This window comes from Macrotis lagotis, chromosome 1, assembly GCF_037893015.1.
Source record: "Macrotis lagotis isolate mMagLag1 chromosome 1, bilby.v1.9.chrom.fasta, whole genome shotgun sequence".
Classification (NCBI taxonomy): domain Eukaryota; kingdom Metazoa; phylum Chordata; class Mammalia; order Peramelemorphia; family Peramelidae; genus Macrotis; species Macrotis lagotis.
Window position 1 is genome coordinate 624,332,145 of NC_133658.1, and position 24,369 is coordinate 624,356,513.

General features: G+C 34.3%; 1 protein-coding gene across 1 annotated transcript in view; it reads left to right on the forward strand.

Annotated features, from left to right (window-relative positions):
- Window positions 1–24,369, forward strand: part of THSD7B (thrombospondin type 1 domain containing 7B) — a 1,134,773-nt gene that overhangs the window by 415,281 nt on the left and 695,123 nt on the right. Inside the window, exon 5 of the mRNA XM_074215070.1 lies at window positions 3,081–3,250. Coding sequence (XP_074071171.1) covers window positions 3,081–3,250 — 170 coding nt within the window. The remainder of the gene's footprint in view (window positions 1–3,080; window positions 3,251–24,369) is intronic.

The following is a 24,369-nucleotide window of genomic DNA, read 5'->3' on the forward strand; positions in this document are numbered from 1 at the left end:
AATGAATTTAAGAATTAGTTGTAAACTAGTCAGGCATCAGAACTCAGGCTTCATAAATAGATATATGTGATTATTTTTTATCCTCAGGATAGCTTTCTTGTTATACAAACTAAAAACAAAATAAAACTAAACAAACTCCTCCTCCTACTACTACTACCCAAGTCATTTCAATGATGTTCAAGTTCATTAACTATTGGTTCTTTTCCCCTGATTCACAAAACATTTCAGTTTTGTTCATTTAAACCTCCACAGCTGTCCTGTCACTTACTGCTCCACAAGTACAATTTCCATTCTCATTCTAGCTGAGGTATAAATATCTTCAATACTGAAACTGAGGGAGATAACTTTATAGAGGCTGTCTCCCAACCAGCTATTCATCTAATAGAAAATTTGAGGATTATGATCTACCAACTAGAGAACAGTTTCCATTTTACAACACTGATAAAAGAACAGAAAAATGTCTCTTTGCAGTGTCTAGAAACACACACACACACACACACACACACACACACAAACACACACACACACACACATAGACAAGCACATACACATGCACACTGTTATACTATAATGGAAGAAACATTGAATATGGAATTGAAAGCTTAAGTCTGAATCTTGGTTCTGCCATTAGGACTTCATGACTTAGAGTAAGTGTCTACTTCTGGGAATTTCTCTCCTCATGTGTAAAAATAAAGAAGTTAGACCTCTCACCAAAAGATCAGATTCTTTTAGGAAATTCTTATTCTGATACCCCCTTGACTGAAAAATAATCATAGAAGTTTGAAAATTATATCAACAGAATAAACACTCTAGTTAGACTTAGCAAGCTTCAACATAGGGTATTCTAGGTGAGGGAATTTCCTTTACCCATGAAGATCAGTAACTTGTCAACTCTTCTAAGAGTTCCCACACTTCTGAGAGGAGTCAAAAGAAGGACTTGAGCCTACTTCACACTGAGCCCAGAGCCTGCCTTATTTCTGTACATTAGCCCACAGTGACTCTTAACATATATTAAAGGTCATAATTTGTATTGGTGTAGATCACAGTTGTTTATTTGATGAAATGTATATAAAGGATGAGCCAGAGCTGTTATATACAATAAGTATCCAAAGATTAATTTCAAAGCCCCGATGGAAGTGCCAGGAGGAAGCAGGAAGCATATATTAGCTTAATCTCATTATAGCAAACTTCAAGGAACTCTCCCTATTCTTTTGTTATACTGGGAGCTTTCAGTCATAAATGTGTCTCAAAATAAATGGGCCATTGGCTGGGATTTGGACATCTTTATTTTATGTGTCTCTTCATTGAGATGGTATTTGCTGTAAGAAGATTTAACCTGCATTGTTATTCTACTGTATTAGATTCATTTCTTGATTTTCCTAGATCTGCTTCCCAATTTCCATTAGTTTCACCCTGATTCTACAAGGCCTGAGGGCTTACAGCCCCATGCTCATTTTGACTGTGTTATGTCCTGTGGTTTTAAACAACTAAAAACTGAGAGGAATTTTTGTACTTCACATCCACAATATGACAACAGATTTGAGAAGGCTTCTTAGTTATTTGTTTATCATTCCTGAAGTTAATGAGTCTGTTGGTCTTTATGTGAATGCTGCAGGGTTATATTAATACTGGGGTTGAGAAATGTTGTAATAATACACAAAAGGAAATTCTGTCTGAAAGAATTCCCTCGGTATGGAGGCTGTATTGTGAATGCTCCTTTATTTCTTGCTTATTGTGCACAGATTTTATTATATTTTTTCCTTGGTTTTTTTTTTTTTTTGGTGTATGTTTCTTTACTAGTAACAAACTAAGGGAACATACCTCCCATGTGGTTTGAAGATTAGATGACAGTATGACAGCTTGTCTAAAATGTACCAATGAATTAAAAAGAGTGATATAGTACTAACACATTTCAATACATGTACAACAACATTTCCAAATGCTAGATGACTAAAAAGTTAGCAATTATCTCTTCAAATTAATATATGCATAGCAATGCAAAATATCTATATATTAACAAAAGTAGACAATTATCTAATATGAATGTATATACAAACATTGTAAACTCCTTCAGCAGATAATGTCTTTGTTACTTGCTTGTAGCCTCTGAGTTTAGCACAGTGGTTGACACATGATTGGCACTTAATAAATGCTTATTGACTAATCATGTATATGTATGTAGATACATGCAACTGTTTCTGTTATCTATATTTTTATGGCAGGTGGGAATTGGACAAAAATGGAGCTGTAGTCAGAAAAACTTGGGTTTTAGTCCTACTTCTGAAGCACACTAGCTGTGTGACTTTGGCTAAAGCAATTAACTTCTGGAGGCTCTAAACAGCACTCTGAATTGTAGATGAGTTGTAGATCTGCATTTGCAGAGGAATTTATCACATTCTGAGCTCTTTTCACATAAAAATAAATTCTGTATTAAGCATGTATATGTAAATTTACAGACATATACATACAGATTAATAATTATATATGTGTATGTGCATTTACAGAAAAGTGTTTCAGACATCTGAAGAGTATGTATTAAATGTAAGGAATTCTATCAATACTTTTAATGTTATAGATTGAAATTTCTCAGTAACTTTCCTCAAAGATTCTTAGATAAGTGTAAAATTAGCAAAAGCCTAATGCTTTTAGGGACAAAGTAGGCATAGAAGAAGTGAATGCATGTCCCATCAAACCTCAAACTCAGTTCTAGATAATTTACAACTTCATGACTATTATATATATATATATATATATATATATATATATATATATATATATATATATATAAGAATTCATTCACTTTTACCTTTTTGCACTACTCCAACCCTCCCAAATCATCCTTTTTCCTCATGATGAGGCCTTGCTTCCTCTACATTACAGGAAAGATTAAGGAATTCAAAACTGGTAGACATTTTCTTGCATGGACAAAGTTGACTAATATAAGTACTTCATGAATAAACATTGCATTAAGGATTTTTCATGTCATGACATTTTCTTTTATTGGGGGAAAGGGATGAAATCTTTCTGAAATTTCCTTACTTTTTTCCTTCTTCTTTTAAAAATAAATCAAATCCAAATAGGTATTCATGGAAGACCTCTGAATGGAAAGAATGCCAAGTCACTCTTCTTCTGGAACAGGAAGATCCCCATTGGCACCCAACAGGACCTCTCTGTGGAGGCGGGATTCAAACTCGTGAATTATACTGTGCTCACAGTGCCACAGAACCTTTAGGACAGCGATCAAAAGAAGGTATGCAAGTGGTCCCCTGGTACTAGATAGTTTTTCTGTAGAACATGTTCAATAAAGTATTTTAGGACTCCCTTCACTCCCTTCCATATTAGGCTTGGCATCTCTTTGCAATAAATTAGAAAGACATCAAATTTACTTTTTTATGAAGTCTGCCCAAAGTCAACCAAAGCAAAACTAACTAAAGATAAAATTAAGTCACTAAGACACTTTAGTAAGTCTTTACTAGAAAAAAAAACTTGGCAAACTTTTGAGGAAGGAAAACTTTTTTTATTGTGTCTGTGAAGAGTAATAATATAATTTTTACATGGAACTCATCATAATGAGCTATTATAACTTTACTTTCTCTTTAAATTTTATTTTTCCAAATATATGTTATGAAAGCTTTCTTAACATTCATCCATATTCATATGTATATTTTAAATTACAAAATTTTCTTCCACCCTCCTGTCCCCTTTAGCAGTGAACAGTAAATTTAACATTGAATAAACATATTTTTGATATGCATGTTTACAGATTAGTCATTTCTGGTATGAGGAATTAGGATTAAGGGAAAGAGATACATAAAAGATAATTTTTATAAAGTGTTCATCAGATTCCAAAGAGTATTTTTGGGGGGAGGAAGTTGTTTTGTTTTTATTCCTCTGGCTGGGGATAGCATTGTCCATAGCTGATACAAAGGAGTTGCCTTAGATCTCTGGACTGTTGAGAGTTGCTGCTTCCATCAAGCTTGATCATCTCATGTTGTTGTTAATGTATACATTGGACTCTGCTCCCTTTGCTCAGTTTCAGATTCTTTAACTCATTGTATGCTTCTCTAGAGTCTGACCATTTATGGTTTCTTATAGAAAAATGATATTTCTTAGTATTCATGTACCATGACTTGTTTAGGCATTCCCCAAATGATGGGTATCCCTTTAATGTCCATTTCTTTGCCACTATGAAAAGAGCTGCTATGAATATTTTGGAAATGTTGGACTTTTCCCTTTTTTGTGATTTCTTCTGGATATAGGCATAAAATTGGAATTGCTGGGTCAAAGGAATGAATAGTTTTATGCACTTTGGCATAGTTCCATTAATCCATTCTCAACTCCACCAGCAATGCATTAATGTCCCAATCCTCCCACAACATCTTCAATATTGATCATTTTTCTTTTTTCTCATTTTAGCCAATCTGATAGGTGTGAGGTGATACCTAAGAGTTGTTTTAATTTGCCTTTCTCTAATCAATAATGATTTGGAGTATTTTTATATGATATATATAGCTTTAATTTCTTCATTTGAAAACTCTCTATTCATATCCCTTGATATCATATCAATTGGAGAATGACTTGTAACCTTATAAATTTGATGCAATTCTCTATATATTTTAGAAATGAGACCTTTATCAGAGCTCCTAGTTGTGAAGACTGTTTCCCAATTTTCTGCTTTCCTTCTAATTTTGTCAGCATTGATTTTATTAGTGCAAAAACTTTTAAATTTAATATAGTCGAAATCATTCATTTTGCAGTTTATTATATACTCTATTTCTTGTTTGGTCATAAATTTATCCCCTTTCCATAGATCTATTAATTTATCTATAGTGTTGCACTTTGTCTAAATCCTGTACCTTATTTTGGTTTAGGGTGTGAGTTGTAGATCCATGTCTAGTTTTTGCCATATTATTTTGCATCTTTCCCAACAATTTTTGTCAAATAGAAAGTTCTTATCCCAGAAGCTGATGACTTTGGGTTTGTCAAACAGTTGATTGCTGTAGTCATTTACTGTGGTTACTTTAGAACCTTTTCTGATCCACTGTCCATTACTCTTATTTCTTAACCAGTACCAGGCAGTTTTGATGGCTACCACTTCACAGTATAATTTTATATCTAGTTGAGGTAGCCCAACTTCCTTTACATTTTTTTCAGTTCCTTTCCTATTTCTTACTTTTTCTTGCTCCATATGATTTTTTCTTACCATTTTCCCCTAGCTTAGTAAAATAGTGATTTGTTGTTTGATTGGTCTGGCACTGAATGAGAAATTTAATTTGGGTAGAATTGTCATTCTTCCTTCATGATGTTTTCCATGTTCTTTTTTGATCTAGGTTTTCTAGTATTCCAATGATTTGTAAATTATCTCCCCTGGATCTATTTTCCAGGTTGTTCATTTTTTTCTAAAAGGGTACCTTACATTTTCTTCAGTTTTTTTCAGCCTTTTTATTTTGTTTGATGGAGTTTTGTAGTCCTAGTTGTTTCTATGTGTTCAATTCTAATTTTTAGGGTTTTATTTTCTTCAAATTACTTTTTGTGTTTCCTTTTTAAAGGTGTTGAATTCTCTGATCAATTTTTTCATAATTTTCTTCCATGATTCTCATTTCTTTTGTTCCCCCATTTTTCTTCCTCTCTTCTTTGTTTTTAATTTTTTTAAAGCTCTTTGGATTTGAGCCCAACTAATAGACATTTTTGAGACATCCCCTGTAAGTGATTTTTCACTGATTTCTTCTTCCAACATGACATTGTTATCATCTTTTTACCTATAAAGTAGTTTTCTATAGGAAGCATTCTTTTAGCTTTTTTTTGCTCATCTTGGTTGTTTTATCTATGCTTCTAGGGTATAGATTGTACAGATCCAAGTGTTTTATGTTGGAGCTGGGGTCTGATCCCTGGCTTGTTATTGATCAAGGTGTTGCCTATGCAGTCCAGAACTTGCCTTTGCAGAAGTTTGTTGCCTCCTTTATGTCCAGGTTCTGACTTAGCAGTGGTTTGTTCCTGAACCAGTCCTATCTTTTTCCTCAGTGTTCCCAAGATTCAGACTTTGGGGTTAGGGTCCTCCCTGCTGGCTTGGTATTTAGCTGCCAGGACCTCTGCTGTTGTAAGGCTGTAGGGACCTGGAATGTACGTAGCTAAAAGCTTTCTGCTTGCTTTCCCACTCACCAACCTCCTGGGCTTTACTTCCCCTTTTCCCCAAAGAGACAGACCTTCACTGAAGATCCTCCACAATGTCTCCTGTTGAAAACTTCTTTGAATATTCTTTTTTTTCTTGTTGGGTTCTATAACTTAAATGTAAGTGCAGAGGCTTCTTTTATTTTTGGCAGGAAAAATTCTGGAAAAACTTCATGCCACCATCTTGACTCTTCTCCAGAAGTCTAGTATTGAGTTCATTTGGGGGTAAAACAGTTATCAACTCTCAGACTTAGGAGGGTAAGAAAGCCTTAGATCTTAAATCAAAAGTTGCACAAATAATTTACAAATTACTCAAAAAACTCACAGGTTAGGATCTTCTGAGGATCAACAAGATAGTGAGTTTCTATTTTTTTTTTGCAAAACAATGGTGTTAAATGGCTTGCCCAAGGTCCCATAGCTAAGTAAGTAGTATCTAAGGTTGGATTTGAACTCAGGTCCTCTTGGTTCCCTGGAGGGTACTCTAACTACTGTACTACCTAGTTGCCCCCAAGATAGTGAGTTTCAATAGAAGTAGGAAGAGGGTGGAAGAGTTTGTGCTCCCCCAAATCCAACTGGCTTCTTATAGGAAGGCATGCAAGTAGAGCATAAGTAATAGAGAAAGGCAAAGGGGTGGGAGAGTCTGAGGTATGACCCTGCCCCCAGAGCAGGCTCCTCCAAAGGAAGACAAGCCATCATGAGTAGTAAAGAAGCATAATAGGGACAGGAGATACTACTTCCCTAGAACAAATTACCATGAAAGGCAGATATAGGGGTAGCTCAGAGAGCAGAGATGAGGTAATGAGAGATATGTAGATGAAGGATGGTAGGTCAAAGACTTAATCCTTTCTGATTAAGATAGGAATCTATTGTTTTGTTGGTAGAGTCTTGTCTTTTGCCCAAGAAGGGCTCAGTACTATACTAAAAGTTTACTGACTTCATTTCATAGCCTGGGGGGCGGGGTGGTAGGGAGTTGGGAATTAGGCACTTAACTAAAAGCTCATTGATCTCTCATAGCTTGGACAATGGAATGGTAGGGATATATATGGTCAGTGCAGAAGGTACATATTACTAACCATAGGACATATTTCTCTGTCTAATATTTCCCCTACTTCAGTTATATGAAAAATATCCCATATTGATGCCCTTAGTATCTCAGATCATCAGTTAATAGGAGACTTTGACTAAACCTCATTAAATTTTTGGTTTCAGGGTTACCTTTTTGGTAAGTGAGGATAACATAAAATTTAGCAGAGTCAGAGGACTTGAACTATTATATTCCAGAAGGCAAAAGATTTAGGATTACAATCTAGAATCATCTACCTAAATGAGTATAATATTTCATAAACTTAGTATAATACTTCAGAGAGAAAAATGTATATTCAATGAAATAGAACAATTTCAAGTATTCCTAATAGAAAACACTGGAGCTGAATAGAAAATTTGACTTTCAAATACAAGATATAAAAAAAACATCAAAAAGGTAAACAGGGGGCAGCTTGGTGGCACAATGGATAGAGTACTGACCCTGGAATCAGGAGGATCTGAGTTCAAATCTGACCTCAGACACTTAATAACTGCCTAGCTGTGTGACCTTGGGAAAGTCATTCAAGCCCATTGCCTTAAATTAAAAATAAAAAGGTAAACATGATAGAGGAATCATCAGGGATTCCAGAAGGTTAAACTGTTTGTATTTTTATATTGGAAAAATATTTATAACTCCTAAAATCTTTCTTCTTATAATAGCAGCCAGAAACAGTATACATAGACAGAAAGCAGAGGTGTGAGTTGAATATGAGGGCATGATTATAAAAAAAATAAAATTAAGGGATGAGAAAATAGAATGCAAAGACAGGATGATAAAGGAAGAGGAAGAAGGGGATAAATTATCTGACCAAAAGAGTTCTGAAAGGGATTTTACAATGGAAGGGAAAATGTTGGGGAAAGTGGAGGGGAACACATACTCTCATAGGAACTGGTTCAAAGAAGGAATAGTATACACACTCAGTAGGGTGTAGAAATCGATGTAATCTTACAGGAAAGTGGGAAGGGAAGGGAATTAGAGAATGGAGAATGGGTGGGGGATATGATAGAAGGGAGGGTAGTTTGGGGTAGATAAAAAGTCAGAAGCAAAACACTTTTGAAAATGGACAGGAGAGAGAGAGAGAGAGAGAGAGAGAGAGAGAGAGAGAGAGAGAGAAAAGGATGAACAGGGAAAAATAAAATGGAGGGACATAAAATAGCTGATGTTCATTTCTATGAAAAAATTTAGAGTGAGTTTCTCTGATAAAGATATATATATATATATATATATATATATATATATATATAAAACAAAGTCAAAAAAAGTCATTCCTCAATTGAGAAACAGTCAAAGGATAGGAATAGGCAGTTTTTAGAGAAAGCAATTAAAGCAATCTAAGTCATATAAAAATGTTCTAAATCACTTCTGGTGACAGAAATGCAAATTAAAACTCCTCACACTTGTTAGATTGGCTAATATGAGAGTAAAGGAAAAATGACAAATATTGAAAGGGATGTAGGAAAACTGAAATACTTACATACTATTGGTGAGTTGAACACTGATTTAACCATTCCAGAGAACAACTTGGAATTATGCCTATAGAGCACTAAAACCATGCTTACCCTTTGACCAGGCAGTAACACTACTTGTATTATATTCAAAAGAGATAAAAAATGTGAAAAGGTTAAGGACTTATATGTACAAAAAATAATTATAGCAGCTCCTTTAATAGTGGCAAAGATTGGAAATCAAGGGAATATTCACCAGTTGGGGAATGGCTGAAAGAATTGTTGAATATAATTGTGATTAAATACTATTGTGCTTTAAGAAATGAGCAAGATGCTCTCACAAAAACCTGGATAGACTTACATGAAATTATGCAAAAGGAAATAAGCAGAACCAAGAGAACATTGTCTACATTAATAACAATATTACATGAAGATTTACTATGCACAATTTAGCAGCATCTACATTAAGGGTTTGTAGGGATTGGAATATGATATTCCAAAAGGCAAAAGATCTTAGTTTACAACCAGGAATCAGCTACCCAACAAAACTGAACATTCTGTTTCAGGGCAAAAGATGGACTTTCAATGAAACAGGGAACTTTCAAACTTTCCTACTGAAACAACCAGAGCTGAACAGAAAGTTTGATCTCCAAGTACAGGACTCTGGTGAACCATAGAGGGGGTGGACGAGAAGGACTAACTTTGAGAAACTTAATGATATTGAACTGTTTGTATTCCTGCATTGCAGGAAGATATTGATAACTCATATGAACTTTCTCATTTATAACACCTGTTAGAAGGAACATATATAGACAGGGCACAGGAAGGAGAAGAATATAATGGTATAATATAGTAAAAAGATGGAGTCAATGGGTAATAAAGGAAAATATTGGGAGAAAGTGAAAGGAGATGAAGAAGAAGCTAAGAAGTGTCACATAAAAGGCAAGAAAAAGCTTTTTCAATGGAGTGGGAAGGGGTGGGGAAGGCAAGGGGAATGAGTGAACCTTCATTCTCATCAGAAATGGCTCAGAGAGGAAACAATATACACACTTAATAGGGTATAGAAATCTATCTTAGAGAAAAATGAGAAGAAAGGGATGGGATAAGGGGCAATGGGGTGGAGGGAAGGGGGGGAATAAGTGATAGAAGAGAGGGAAGACTGTGGGAGAGGGTACTCATATACAACACACTTTTATACAGGACCAAGATGAAAGGAGAGAGAGAGAACAGAATAAATAAATAGAATAAATAAGAATGGGGAGGAATAGAGTGGAGTGAAATACAGCTAGTAATAAATAGCAACTGTGGGGAAAATATTGAAGCAACTTCTCTGGTGGACTTATGATAAAGAAAGCATCTCACCCCAGAGACAGCACCATTGAAAACTGAACACAGACTGAAGTATGTTCTCTCTCTCTCTCTCTCTCTCTCTCTCTCTCTCTCTCTCTCTCTCTCTCTCTTCTTGAGTTTTCTCATCTTCTTGAGGGGTAGGGGGGTTATCTTTACTCTTATAATAAAATTATTGTAATAATATAAAAGAAGAAAAAACTTTTAACGCTAAAGGATTTTGTGTTTGATTTGGAAGTTAACAGGGAATGACTGGGGTGATGTAATGAGATCTGTATTTTTGAAAAATCACTATAGCAATTGAAAAAAAGGAGGCACTGGAGTAGGGAGAGACTTTTGGCAGGCTAACCAACTAGAATGTTATTGACAATATTCCAGGCAGGAGGAGATGAGGAACTGTACTAGGATTGATGCAGTATCAGAGAAGAGAAGGGAGCTTATTGAAAAGATATCACAAAGATGAAATCAATAGGCCTTAGCACCTGAATTTCGATGTTGAGAATCAGTAAGAAGTTGAGAATGTTACTTAGTTTGCAAGCCTCAGGAACAGGGAGAATGGTAGAAGTGGAAAATTTGGAAGAGAGGAAAGTTTAGGGTTAAAGATAATGAGTTCAGTTTTGGACATATTGAGTTCAAAATTTCCATAAGACATGTGGTTTGCAATGTCTGATAGGCACATGGAGATGAAAACCTGATATTACAGAAAAGTTGGGCTTGATAAGTGGATTAGAGAATCATCAACTTGGAAATAATCATTAAATCCATGGAAGCCAATCAGATCATCAAATGAAAGAGGAGAAAAAAGGAGAGGAAAAAAGGAGAACAGAAGAGGGTCTAGATCAGTCTTATGGGTCACCCTTGATCTGAGGGTTTAATCTAGATTAAGATCCATCAAAGGAGACAGAAAAGGAGCAGTCATCTAAGTAGAAGGAGTAGTAGGATAAAACAATTTCCTGGAAACCTAGAATAAAGAGAGTATCTAGGGTAAGAGAAAGATTGTCAATGTCAAAAACTGAAAAGAGGTTGAAAAGGATGAGAATTGAGAAAAAGTCTCATGAATTAAAAGATCATTGACAAATTTGGAGGGAGAAATTTTAATTGTATTAAAAGATCAGAAATAAGATTGTAGAAAGAGTAGAAAAGAGTGAGAGAAGAGGAAATGAAGATTTGTATTGTACATGGCCTAAAGAACTTATTATAAAGAGCAAAATAAGACATGTGCTAATTAGTTACCGGGAATCAAAGAATCAGAATGAAATTTTTTTTTTTAAGGAAGCATCCACTTGTTGTAGGCAGTGGGGAAGCAGCCATAGAAAGAGAGAGAATGAAGAAAAATGAGGATGATGGAGAGTCCATTTATTGGAGAAGACAGGATTGAGGTTAAGAAGAGAGAACCTATAATAGCTTAGACATCATGTCAAGTTAACTCCTTCTGTTCTAGGACTGGGTTAGCTCCTGAATCAGTCTAGGTGTTGAAGATTTCAGGATCAATGTTACTTAGATGTTTCATGAGGAGGGATGGGATCTGCTTAGGAGCATCTAATGAATTTCCTATCTCTGAGATCCCAATCAAAGAGATGCCAAACAACTAGGAACTTGGAAGCATCTAGTCCAGTAGTTTCCAGATTGCAGATATTGGTCCTCCTTAAAGATACTTAGTACCTTCCTATGAGATTACTTGCAATTCACTCTGCATTTATCTTGTTTATGCATGATTATTTGCATATTGTTTTTCATATTGGACTGTGAGCCCTCCCTCTCCTCCCTTTCTTTGTATTCCCCAGAGCCTAGCATAGTTCCCAGGAAATTGTAGATACTTAATAAATGTTAGTTGTTTGATTAACTGAGAAGAGGAGAGGGTGTCCAGAGAAGGGACAAGACAGTTGGGAAGGGATTACTAGGCAGGAGGTAATATAACTAAAAAATAGGCAGTCTATTGAATAGAGAAAGATTAATTCAAAAGAACTAAAAGGATGTTTGTATTTCCCTATAGACTTAAACATTCTCTTAAGCCAAGAAAGAAATAATTCAACCTAGCATCTATTTCATTCCTCAAATTCTCAAAACATTCTACTTTATCCCTACCTACAATTTTATCTCCTTTCTTCCCAACAATTTTCAAATGAATTGGTGGAATCAATTAATTAGTGAGCCATGTATACATTGCAGAATACATGACCATCTATATGGTGTGATTTTATTTCATTTTTAGGTATAGGTAGATTTTAGTTTATCCAGGTAAATGACCTAAAAAGTACCTGGAATTTTTATATTTGTAATTTCTTTGGGTAAAAAAGAATTGAAGGATCTGTTAATAATCAATTGTGCAGGGCAGCCAGGTGGCACAGTGGATAGAGCACTGGCCCTGTAGTTAGGAGGACCTGAGTTCTAATCTGACCTCAGACACTTAATTGCCTAGCTGTGTGGCCTTGGGCAAGTCACTTAACCCCCATTGCCTTGCCAAAAAAAAATTATCATTTGTGCAAACTGTATAAATTGAAGCACAAGCCATTTGTTGTCCTTGCACAAACTAGTCATCAGTTTAGCTAGACAGTTGTAAGTAAGGAAATTGAAAGAATAATACATAAAATAAGTAAATTTTAGTGGGGGGGAGGGGATGGTGGTCTGGAAAGATCTAGAATAATGAACAATGACCATATATAGGGCAAGCTCTGGTAGAGTTCTATAGTGTTCAAAGTGTGTAGGAAGAGCTGTGATGTTCTATATTGAGGGCAAAACAATGGTCAGGCTGTCAAATTTGGAATGGAGATGCCCAAAATATCTGCGTCATAGTTTTGCCTAAAGGCATCATTGAATAGTCCTCATTTTAATTTTTTTAAAATTTTCATTTTGTTCTGTACTAACACGCAACTTTTGAGAACCAGTGTTACATAGTACAAAGAACCTTAGACATCAGCTTACAAAATAAGTTTGAAACAATTTGACTCATACTTCTTAGCCTCAATTCAATTCAATAAAAAAATTAAATTAAATTAAATATTTGCTATGTGTATAAGACCTTTTTTTAGGTGCTGGAGATTCCAAAGCAGGTAAACCAGCCCTTGCCCTTAAAGAGGTTGAATTTTACTGGTGTAAAATATAACACAAACAGATAAGAAAATATAAATTCAAAATCAGTTGGGGAAGGAGCACTATCTGAGCTGAGCTTTGTGAAAAGTTACCTAATTTCTCCTGACTTCAGTTTCCTCTAATTAAAATCAGAGTGATCACTAAACTAGGGTATCACTAAATTATTTTCCAGTGCTTAATCCTATGATTCAAATGTCATAGAAAAGGGTAAAGTTGCAAGAGGTTCATGAATGTGACATACCTCACACCTTAGAAAGAAGTAATCCATTGCTATTTTTGCTCTTTTTAGTTGTTATGTTCTTTGAATTCAGCTGGGAAAAAGAAAATAGGCAAGAACTGGACTTTAAAAAGGTTCCTTGCTAGTTCAGTGGAGTTCAACATGAAGCTAATGTCAGGGGTTTGATGGAAAACCTAGTCCTGCTCCCAGAAGTAAAATGAGATAAAACAAAAATCTTTCAAACCAAATCTTGTAGTCATTACATTTTTTTTCCCCAGAACATTTTCATATTTCCTTTCAGTTAATTTATAAGTAGAACAGGGAGTATTATACACATTTATAGCTGAAGAAGCTGAGTTTCAGTGCTGCTACTTAGTAACAGACCTGAGTCAAAGTCCAAGTCCCCAGATTCCAGAAGGGAGCACAGTTATAAATACTTTGTCATTTTAAAATAATTATAGATTCACTTACACACAAATTTAGCAAAGTAAGTCAAATTGTCAAGGAAGGTTAATGCAGTGAATGATACAGTTTAATGAAAACCCCACTAAAAGCATGATGCCACTATGTATTGTTCTATATTTAGTTTTATATAGCTTTCATGAAGAGAGAGATCAGAATTTTTTCCCTGCTGAATCACATATATTTTCCTATTAGCTGTTTTGCATCTCATTATTATCATAAGGCATTCATGTTAACATATGCCATATCAACTTGAGAGTTTCTTCCTGGAGCATGGTAAAGCTGAAGAGAACAACTGAATTGCTTTCACAAAGTACAAGGCAAAGTACCCAATTAAAGAAGCAAAATTTCTCTTGCTAGCATACCAGTAACAAAATAAAGGGTAAAAAATGGCAGAAATTCAAGATTTTAATTGCTTTAAAATGTAACCATTCAATTTTGTTTGAATTTAGTAATTTTTTTGAAAACTTTTCTTGTAAATACATACACACAAACATGTAAACACACACATACACACACATATATGTATATATATACATAATTTTTTAAAGTTACATGGGATCAATTTACTAAACCTGTTTTTGTTTTGTTTTTAATTTTTCAATGTGGAAAACCCCAGAGTCTAGTTTTAAACTGTCTCATATTTTAAAGAAGAAAAATGCAAAGAAATTTATAAATGTGATCAAGAAGCAAATATGCATTTATGAATCAGACTTCCTTTCATAGGATCTCCTATTTCAATGGAACCTCAGTGGTTATCCATGCCAAACCTGTATCTGAAAAAAAAATTCACATTCTAATTCATTTGACAAGAATCATCTAGCTTTTGATTAAATAATTTATTAACAAACAGTGCTGATCTTTCAAATAATTAACATTATTAACATCGTAAAGTAAAACATACATATCATGATGTGAATTGGCTTGATATTGGCTTATCACCATTTGAACTTAATATTGAGACTTAGAAATTTTATTTCAATTCTGTTAGTTACTAGTCAGGGATTTCCCCATGAATCCTTTGTGGTTTTCTTTTAGGAAATTAAAGAAAGAGAGAAATAGCTTCTTCAGATGATCCAGACTATCATATGTTGTGCTTATTTTTTCCTTTGATGTTGATGCTTTTGTAGCAGCTCTTATGAGTTGATAATTCTTCTTTAATTTTTCCATTATGGTCAAACTTCTGGTGATATACCTGTCTACATTTAGCTAGAATAGTACTCTAACCATACCCAAAACGTACCCTTTGCTTAGCTGGTACTCCAGGGTTTTTAAACATGGTAGAATCTGTTAGAATTTGACTTCTACTGACAAGTGGAAGTTAGTTGAAGAAGTTAGCTCAAGCCAAAATGAGGCCCTAGAGTGTCTCTGTAGTGCAGGGCAGGGGATGTTATTCAGTTGATTCTGTTGATGTTTAACATTTTGAATCATCTATGATTTCTTCAATATGGCTGTTTCTAGTTTTTCCTCTATTTGTGTGGTCTTGTTTGACTTACCTATTTTGCCACAAATCCACATAAATACCACAAGGCAATAAGCAATTATTAAATGTTTATTATATGCACTATGCTTTAAAGATGGGGCATTGAAATAAAAGCAAAAAAAAGATACTCCATGTCCTCAAGAAGCTTGAATCTTAATGGTGGAAGACAACACACAAAATGGAGCTAAAAAGTGAAGGAGATGAATTACCCACAAGAGGGCATTGTGGCATATGAAATTCCAAGAGACAAAGTTCTGAGAATTAAAATAAATTTATTAATTAGATCATCAATAATCAATAAATTGAATGTCAGTGGTCTCTCTTGGTGACCAAAGACAAAAAAAGACATTTCATCTTAAATCTCCATTATCCTTCTGATAATGAGGGGGTGGACTGAGAGTCCACAATCCCTTTACATTGCTTCATTATGGAGGTCAACTAAGAAAAGATGACTGGTCATAAGTTTTAGCAGTCTCCAGAAATTTTCACAAGCAAAATTTTTCTAGATCTCTCCAGATTTATTTCTCCTTCTTGAACCAGCCTGCCCAAAACTTTAAATAAAGGGACCAAAGTCACAGAAATCTCTGTCTGGATAACATGATCTAGCTCAGTTTGGCTCTTGTTTACAGAGTTTTAAAAAAAAAATCCAGGATCCCATTTGGGTGAGATCCAGTCCAAATTAATGATCCCTGTATTGGGTTATGCCCTTCAGAGACTAACTGGGCTTTTCAGGAATGAGAGCTTAGCAAAAAGTAATAGGAAAATAATAGGAAAAAATAATGGATCACAAATTGGTTATTAATAAAGAGAATAAAATTGATTTTCTTCAGCATAATGTTAAAGTCCATAGATTCAGCAGCATAACCAGAAGGGAAATGAAGAGTGACTTCAAAATGAAAGGACTCACCAAAGATATGAGAGCCAGCTTGGTAAGGTATATAACAGAGTGAGAAGTTTGCATGCAGGAAGGGGTATGTGTTGAATATCAGGCTCTCTGGGGGAAAAAAAAATACATGGACATTTTAAAATTTAATCTTTTATCACTTTCTTAAGCCTAGAAAATCAGCAAAACGATAAATTGAGCCCTGATTTGTAATATTTGCTCATTTCTGAGATATAGAAACTCTCACTGGCCAGTGTGAACTGACTTTATTTGTTTATTTATTTATTTATTCATTCCTTCATTCCTTCACTTATTTACTTATTTTTAGTTTTTTTGCAAGGCAATGGGGTTAAGTGGTCTAACTCTAGGGCTGATGCTCTATTCACTGTGCCACCTAGCCACCCCCAAACTGACTATTTAACACTGTCCTCTCTTCAAAGGAAAAATAGATGTTCCAGGGAGATAACAATTAGAGTTATTGAGGGAAGTTCAAGACTGAACCAGAGTTACAGTGCTGAAGTTCAGAAAATCCGCAGACAAGATGGGACAGGAATGAAGGCTGGTCCATTTGGTCCTTTCTCTATAATAGAAATCTTGGAAACTATATTCAGCACACAATGAAAGCCTTATTTTTGTCCATTTAAATTTTTAAAAATAATGTTTATTTACATCTTTTATTTTTATATTTCTATGTCTCCCAATATTACCTGTTCCCTTCCAGAAAGCCATCTCTATATCAAATGACATCTTTAGAGGGAAATAAAGGGAGGAAAAAGGAATAAAATATTTCAAGACTTAGCAATACAGCAAAACAGTCTGAAAATATATGTATCGTTTCATACTTAAGTATTTTCCATCTCTGCAAATGTATAGGGAAGAGGTTTTTTTTCAGCATCTCTTCTTTGGAGCCATAGCTGCTTATAATTTTGCAACTTTTATTTTTAATGTTTTGTGGTATTGGGTTTTTTATCACTAACATTGTTATATGCAAATATGTATAAGTGTGCATGTGTATGTGTCTCTTTCTCTCTCTCGTCCTCTCCCTCTCTCTCTATATATATATGGAAAAAGAGACAGAACAAAGACAGATACACAGAGAGAGTTAGTTTTTCTTATTATTTCCTTCACTCTGCATCAGTCCATGCTTCTAGTCTTGTTCTGGTAGTATCTCTAGGGTACCAAAGTACCATAAAGTCTATCCATCTGTTCACTCAGCATGTATAACTATCTCACCTCTTTTTCCCAGGTTTTAAATATTTTTCCATTTTACTTCTCAAATGTCATCATCAGTACTGCCTCATTTGGCATATAGGTACTATAAATTCTTTTGCTTACTCTTTGAATTTCTGGTGTTTATTTGGAATATTTGTTTCATTTGGAATGAATGAATGAATGAAAAAAGTATTTATTAATTACTTTGTATAGTAGGAACTATGCTAAGTGTTGGGTGTACAATATAAAAATGAGGCTATTTCTGTCCTTAAGGGGACTAGCACCCAATGACCAGGGAATGGAGTTTTGATTTGAGTTATTGAGCTCTTTCTAGAGGGCAAGCCTTTCTAGAAGAAATGGGTTGATTTGATTCCTAGATCCAGAGCTAGATATGGAAATGGAGATTGTGTGTGTGTGTGTGTGTGTGTGTGTGTGTGTGTATGTGTGCATGTTTGCATTATAGAGCTACAAACACAGTTCTAAGCAAGTAGTAGATATTCATGCAATATCTGGTCAATTGAGTGACAATGCAAAGAGAAGGGATAAGCATTGGATAAAATTTTATGTTTTGTTTTTGTCTCTGTGTTTATTTCTTCTGCTTGGGCCAGACCTATAGTTTTTTGGAGTTATTATTATGTGTTAATTGTTTTTGAAAAATTCTAATGTTATGGGAATTAGCTATGGTGGGTCCAGGATTGAAGGCCAGATGATACAGCAGCCCACCACCTATCAGAAAACCCTGAGAAACCAGGATTTGGGGGACATGAAAAAGACTTGAAACTGGGATTGTGATTTATAGGAACCAAAGTAAACTATTAACTTCCTCCCCTTTCCTTCCCAGAAACCAAGGTGGGGCAGGAAGTAAGATTAGAGGCATTATGCCTTCTATATGTTGGGGCAGTAAGTTTGAATATTTGTTATCATCCCTTCTTTATGCAAAAACTTTTGTGAAGATGGTTGCATTCCATGCATTAAGCATGGAATATATGCATGCTAATGGAAAATATGAAATCCACTCAGCTTGAAATATGAATAGCTCTTGTAAAGTAATTCTGGTTTTACCTCCAGATAGCAGCTTTGAGTGAAAAAAAGCTGGCAAATGAAGGAAGACATGCTGGATACATGTTTTTTCTGGAGTGGCTGCAGTGATGGAAAGCACAGTGATGCTGGCATAGGTTTGCAATCAAAACTAATCTGGTCAATAAGCTTGTATGCCTACCAAAAAGGACTTACAGAGTTAAAACAAAACAATAGTCCCTTGCAGAAAAGTGCCACATCATCATGATCAGCATGTATGCTCCCACCATAACAAATCCTAATGAAGTTAAAGGAAAATTTCGTGAAGACCTAAAGACCTTCATGATCAATGTACCAAAAGAAGATAATCTTATAATCCTGGGCAACTTTAATACTAGAATAGGCTTAAACTATCAAATATGACAGGAAGTCCTTGAAAGGAATGGAGTAAGCAGCAGCAACAACAACAGCCATTTCCTACTGAAGAGCTATGTGTCTTTTGACTTTATTATCACTGACATTGTTATATTTTACCTAAATGAAATAAAACTTCATGGAGGCTTCCTCTTAGCTAATAGGCTATGAGAAGAAATAGGCTGTGAGAATGATGAAAATGTTATGTAGCACAGAGTGCTGGACTGATCATAGACTTATACTTTCCAAGGTAAGTATTTACATTCAGCTAAATGAGAAGCCCCAAGCCCAGGATGGCAAGTGAAGATAAGAGACAGGTTTCTTTGCTCAATAAGAAGGCAGATTATATTTAGTTTTATTTTATTAATAACAATCCAAACATTTTCTAAAATTCCCTAAAGGCTATTTATGGGCCAAAGATGGTGCATCTCAACTTCTTAGGATTAGTGATAAAGACATAATCCTGGAGAGAAGGGTTGAACACTTCCATAGTGTTCTTAACAGATCATCATCATCAATCAATGCTGAAACCATTAACTATTTACCTCACATAGAATTCAATCCCTCCTTAGTCAAATTTCCCAACTGAAGAAGAGATTCTGAATGCTATTATGCTCCTCTCATATGGCAAAACACCTGGTACTGAGTCTGTTCTAGATGAGATTTATAAGACAGGAGATTCATTACTCAAAGAAAAGTTGACTGAAATTGTCCAGGTTATGAGACAAAAGGAGACTATTTCCCAGGATTTTAAGGTCTCCATTGTCTTTCTTTATAAAAGAAAGGAAAATAGGTTGCCTGTGATAATCATAAAGGGCTCTCTCTTTTAGTCTTGCTGGAATTCTCCTTAAAAGGTTGTTCCTTCACCTGGAAATAATGAACTACCTGAGAGCCACTGTGGCTTCAGAAAGGGCTAAGGAATGGTCAATGTGGTGTTTGTTGCTTTACAGCTCCAAGAGAAATGCTAGGAGCAGAACAGAGGTCTGTACACAACATTCATTGATCCTAATGATGACTTTTGATATTGTCAGTCATAAAGACTTGTGGAAAAATAAAGACAAAATTTGATTACCCAAATAAGTTCATCAATTTTGTAACTCAGTTTTTATGATGGCATGCTTACCTGGGCTTTGCATAATTGAAAATGTTCTTGCTCTGTCCCAATCACCAATGGAGTGAAGCAAGGCTATGTGCTTGTTCTCATGCTTTTAACATGAAATTTTCAGAGAAGTTGTCAAACATCTTCACTGAAGATGAAAAAGGCATCAGGGTCAGCTACTGCACTGGATTTGGAAAGACTACAAATCAATTCTAAAGTGGAAGGACAGTTGTTGAATGAGTTTTTTGCTCACAGATGTCTGTGCACTCACAGAAGTCTCTGAGACTGCTACTTGTGCTGATTTTTGTCCTAATAATTATCACCAAGAAAGCACAGGTTCTTTACCAGCTAGCACCACATTATCAGTGATGTCAAACTAACATTTATTAAGCACCTCCCATTTTCCAGGTGCCATGTCAAGTACTGGTAGCCAGAAGAAAAGGTATTTTAAAAAGGAATTAAAGATAAGGAGGGGAAGAAATGTAATTATGGGGCAAAGCCATGAAAATTCTCAGAGACAGAAAGTGAAGTATCTTATGATAAATAGAAAGGAGACCAGTTCACTGGATAGTGGGATAGATGGAAGAAAGCATAATATCAGGAGATTAGAAATAGGGTCAAGTAGGTGGCATAGTGGATAAAGCACTGCTCCTGGAGTCAGGAGGACATGAATTCAAATCTATCCAGAGATACTAGCTTTGTGATCTTGGGCAAGTCTTTTAAGTACATTGCCTTGCAAAAAAAAAAAAAAAAGACTGGAAATACCAGAAGGGCCCAGATTAAGAAATACCTTGAATGTCAAATAGAAAATTTTAAATTTGATCCTGAAAGTAAAGGGACCACTGGAGTTTATTGTATAAAGAGGTTAAATGGTCAGACCTGCATATTTAGGAAGATAAATTTGACAGCTGATTAGAGGAGGGACTAGGGAGAGATAGGAGACAGGGAGACGAATCAGAAGGTTCTTACAATTGTACAGATTCAGTAAAGTACTGAATCTGCAGTATAGTGGTGGATATTTCAGAGGATTGAATAGGGAATTATGTAAGAGATATTGCAAAGATAAAAAGATAGGACTTGACTGCTGATTTGAATATGGGGGGAGAAAGTAATGGTTTGAGAATAACACTTAGGTTGCTAGCATAGTTATCTGAGATGGTGGTACCCAACATAAATAGGATGAAGGGAGGGTTTTGGGAAAACATAATGTGTTAGTAGGGTATGAAGAGTAGATCTAAGCTCATTATTTCATCAGTTTGGGGAAGGGAAATTGTAGTGTAGCAATTGTCTGTTGCAATGCCGAATGGCAATTCATCTTCATTTACAATTTGAGAGAGTTACTCAGTACACTAACAAATTAAAGAACTTGTCCATGGTCATGTAATTAGTGTGTAACAGAGATATGACCTGAGCCCAGTCTAATACTGACACATAATCCACTATGCCACAAAGCTTCTTGCTAAATAAAGGTTGGATAAAGATATAAACATAATGATCTAATAAAAATCTTCATAAATGGTTATGTCTTTAATTTCATATTCTGAGTGATGGAGTACCTTTGATGTGTATCAAGACCTGAGCAAACTGCTTGGGCAGTTGCTTAGGAGATGATTAAAATTCCCATTACATGATCATTTAAACGGGAAAAAAATAACCTCCCTTCATGTAGCTGTTGAAATGTGTTTCCCATTTTCATTTATGACAGAAGGTTGAAGTAAAAGAATGGAGTTCTTTGTATATGAGATGTTGGGTGTAGTGAGTTCATACTCAATGATTTTTAAGTCTGAATTTTGTAGCAGAAAAAAAATCAGTCACAGAAATACAGTTTTTAACATTTCTATTTGTTTAATGCTAAGAGAAAAATAAAAACATATCTAAAGGATATGTTGATTGCCAGCAGGAAATCTGCTGGAAGTTCATAATAGGCCAGGAAAAAGTATAATATTTCACTATTAATCTCTTTACCTGGCATACTCCTTTGATTTAATGGATCATAATTATGAGAGTAAATCAGAAAATAGGAGAAGACAGTAATTATCACAATGTAAATCCTAGAGGCATTCATTAAAAAGAAAATGAGGTTGATAGAAGTGGTAGTGGTCATGGAAAAAATGTGATGATGTCACAAGTCTGATAGAAGAGTAAATATTCTTATTTTCAAAAAAAAGGGATAAAAAGAAAGGAATCATATAGAATATGATTCTATATAGAATTGTTTCAATTCTAAATATAGTTTTGAGAAATTATACATAAAGACTAACATATGACCAAAGAAAGGTGACCAGGAAGGTGAAGTGACTAGGCACTATAACCATGTGATGTCTTAAGTACTATGTTTAGCCTGGGGAAAGACAGCTTATGATGGATATGTTAATATTCATATATTTGAAAGAATTTCCTATGGAAAGGTCATTAGAATTTTTCTATTAGCACTGAAAGACAGAGTTAAGCACAATACATTAAAATTGCAGAGAGATTGTTATGTTTTTTAAAAAAGCAAACAAGAAAACTTTTTATGTGATCTCTTCAAAGACAGTTGGCAATGAGTTCTACTACACTGGAGAGTTTTAGTCAGAGATTGGATGATGTCAGGGGTATTGAAAAAGAAAGTACTTAGAGTTATGACTTAGACTAGTTGGCCTCCAAGGTTCTTAACAACTTGAAGTTGATGAAAGGAAGGCATTCAGAAAGATGGTGAAAATGAGATCCTTAATTCTATTATTTAATGCCTGTTGAACTAGAGAGACAAAAATAGACCAAGTTAAAAAAAAAAACATTTTTGAGGATATGCTCTCTAAAAAGTAACAGTGTGAGGAGATAAAAGGTTAGAAAAGGAACATTAAATAATTAGAGACAAGTAGGTCACAAGCAGTCTAAATTGAGAATTGATTCAACTGTTTCAGTTCTATTACATTTTATCTAAATTTAGTGATTTTTTTTTTTACTAAATTTCATGAGCCTTTCTTGGAGAAATACACACTTAATGTGGCTAGCCAAAAAAAAAAATAGAATGATTCTTATTTGAAGGTTACATTAAGTTTGCAGTCAGTTCATCTTAGAAGTCCTACTAATTTATTTAATAAAAAGTATAACATACACAGTTAAAAATGAAAGAAATATATAGACCTTTAAATATAATTTATTTCTGTGATTTTCTTCTAAAGGTAAAGATATTTTTCTTTTGTATGATTTTTAACTTGTAGGTGGATGTCTATCTCAAATGTATACAATTACACTTAAAATACAACAATACTCTGTTGATTTCAATACATTTGGCATCATGCTAGGGAGAAGGAGAAAGATTTTATTTTTTTCCTAATTAACAATTTTCCTTATAATCTCTAGAGAATCATGTAGCTATTAAAAATAGATAATAGCCTGCAATTTTTTATGCTTCAAAATAAAAATCATTAAGGTATGAAACTAAACAAAAAGAATAGATAAATGTCCAACAACATTATTGTTACATTTTATTATTCTTAGATACACATTTATATGTATATATGCATATTTCTAGATAAGTAAAGATAAAATTGATATAGATACAGATCATATAATGATATGGATATAGATAGATATAATTTATATGTAGATAGCTATAGATGAGAAATACATAGAGAAATAGACTATGTATTTATATAAAGCAATAGTATAAAAGTAAATATATGAACAATAAATTTGATATACCTATAGATGGTATGCCTATCAATATAGATGTCAAAATATGCATATAGATATAGAGGACACATGTGTGTGTATGTGTGTGTGTGTGTGTGTGTAGCCATAGAGAGAGCCATATAGAGTAGATATAGATTTAGCAGATATAGATAAGTATAGCTTATATATGATAAAGATTAGATATAGATAAATAATATAGATATAAGCTTATATAAAAATGTACATAGTTTTAATTTTCCTTGGAAGATTTGGAGAAGGGAATTATTTTGCAATTATTTTATAAAATTATTATTTATTATATTTATTACATTAAAAGCTTTTGCTCTTTTGAGTTCACAATTTTGTACCTAGGATAGACAAACAAGAGAACAGTGAGTAGGACTGAAGAAAATTCTTGATCTACATAAGATGAACAATTATAATCAAGGAAAATCAGAAGTGCAACAGTAACACCTCAAGTTCCAATATAATTTTCTAGTTAATAATAAAAGTAGAATTAGCATTTTAAGATTTACAAAGTACTTTATAAATATCTTATTTACCTTCATAAGAGTCCTAAAAGATAGGTATAATTAGGACTTCTGTGTCCCATATGGCACTCCTATGAAGGCAGTACAGATATTTTTATTCCTTTTTATACTTGAGGAAACTGAGACTTGAGACTCTGACATATCTGGTGTTACTGTAAATGTGACTTGAACTCAGGTCTGACTCCTAGTCCATTATTTTTCCTGCTACAAAAACAGAGCAGGATGGGAAGATGAAAACAG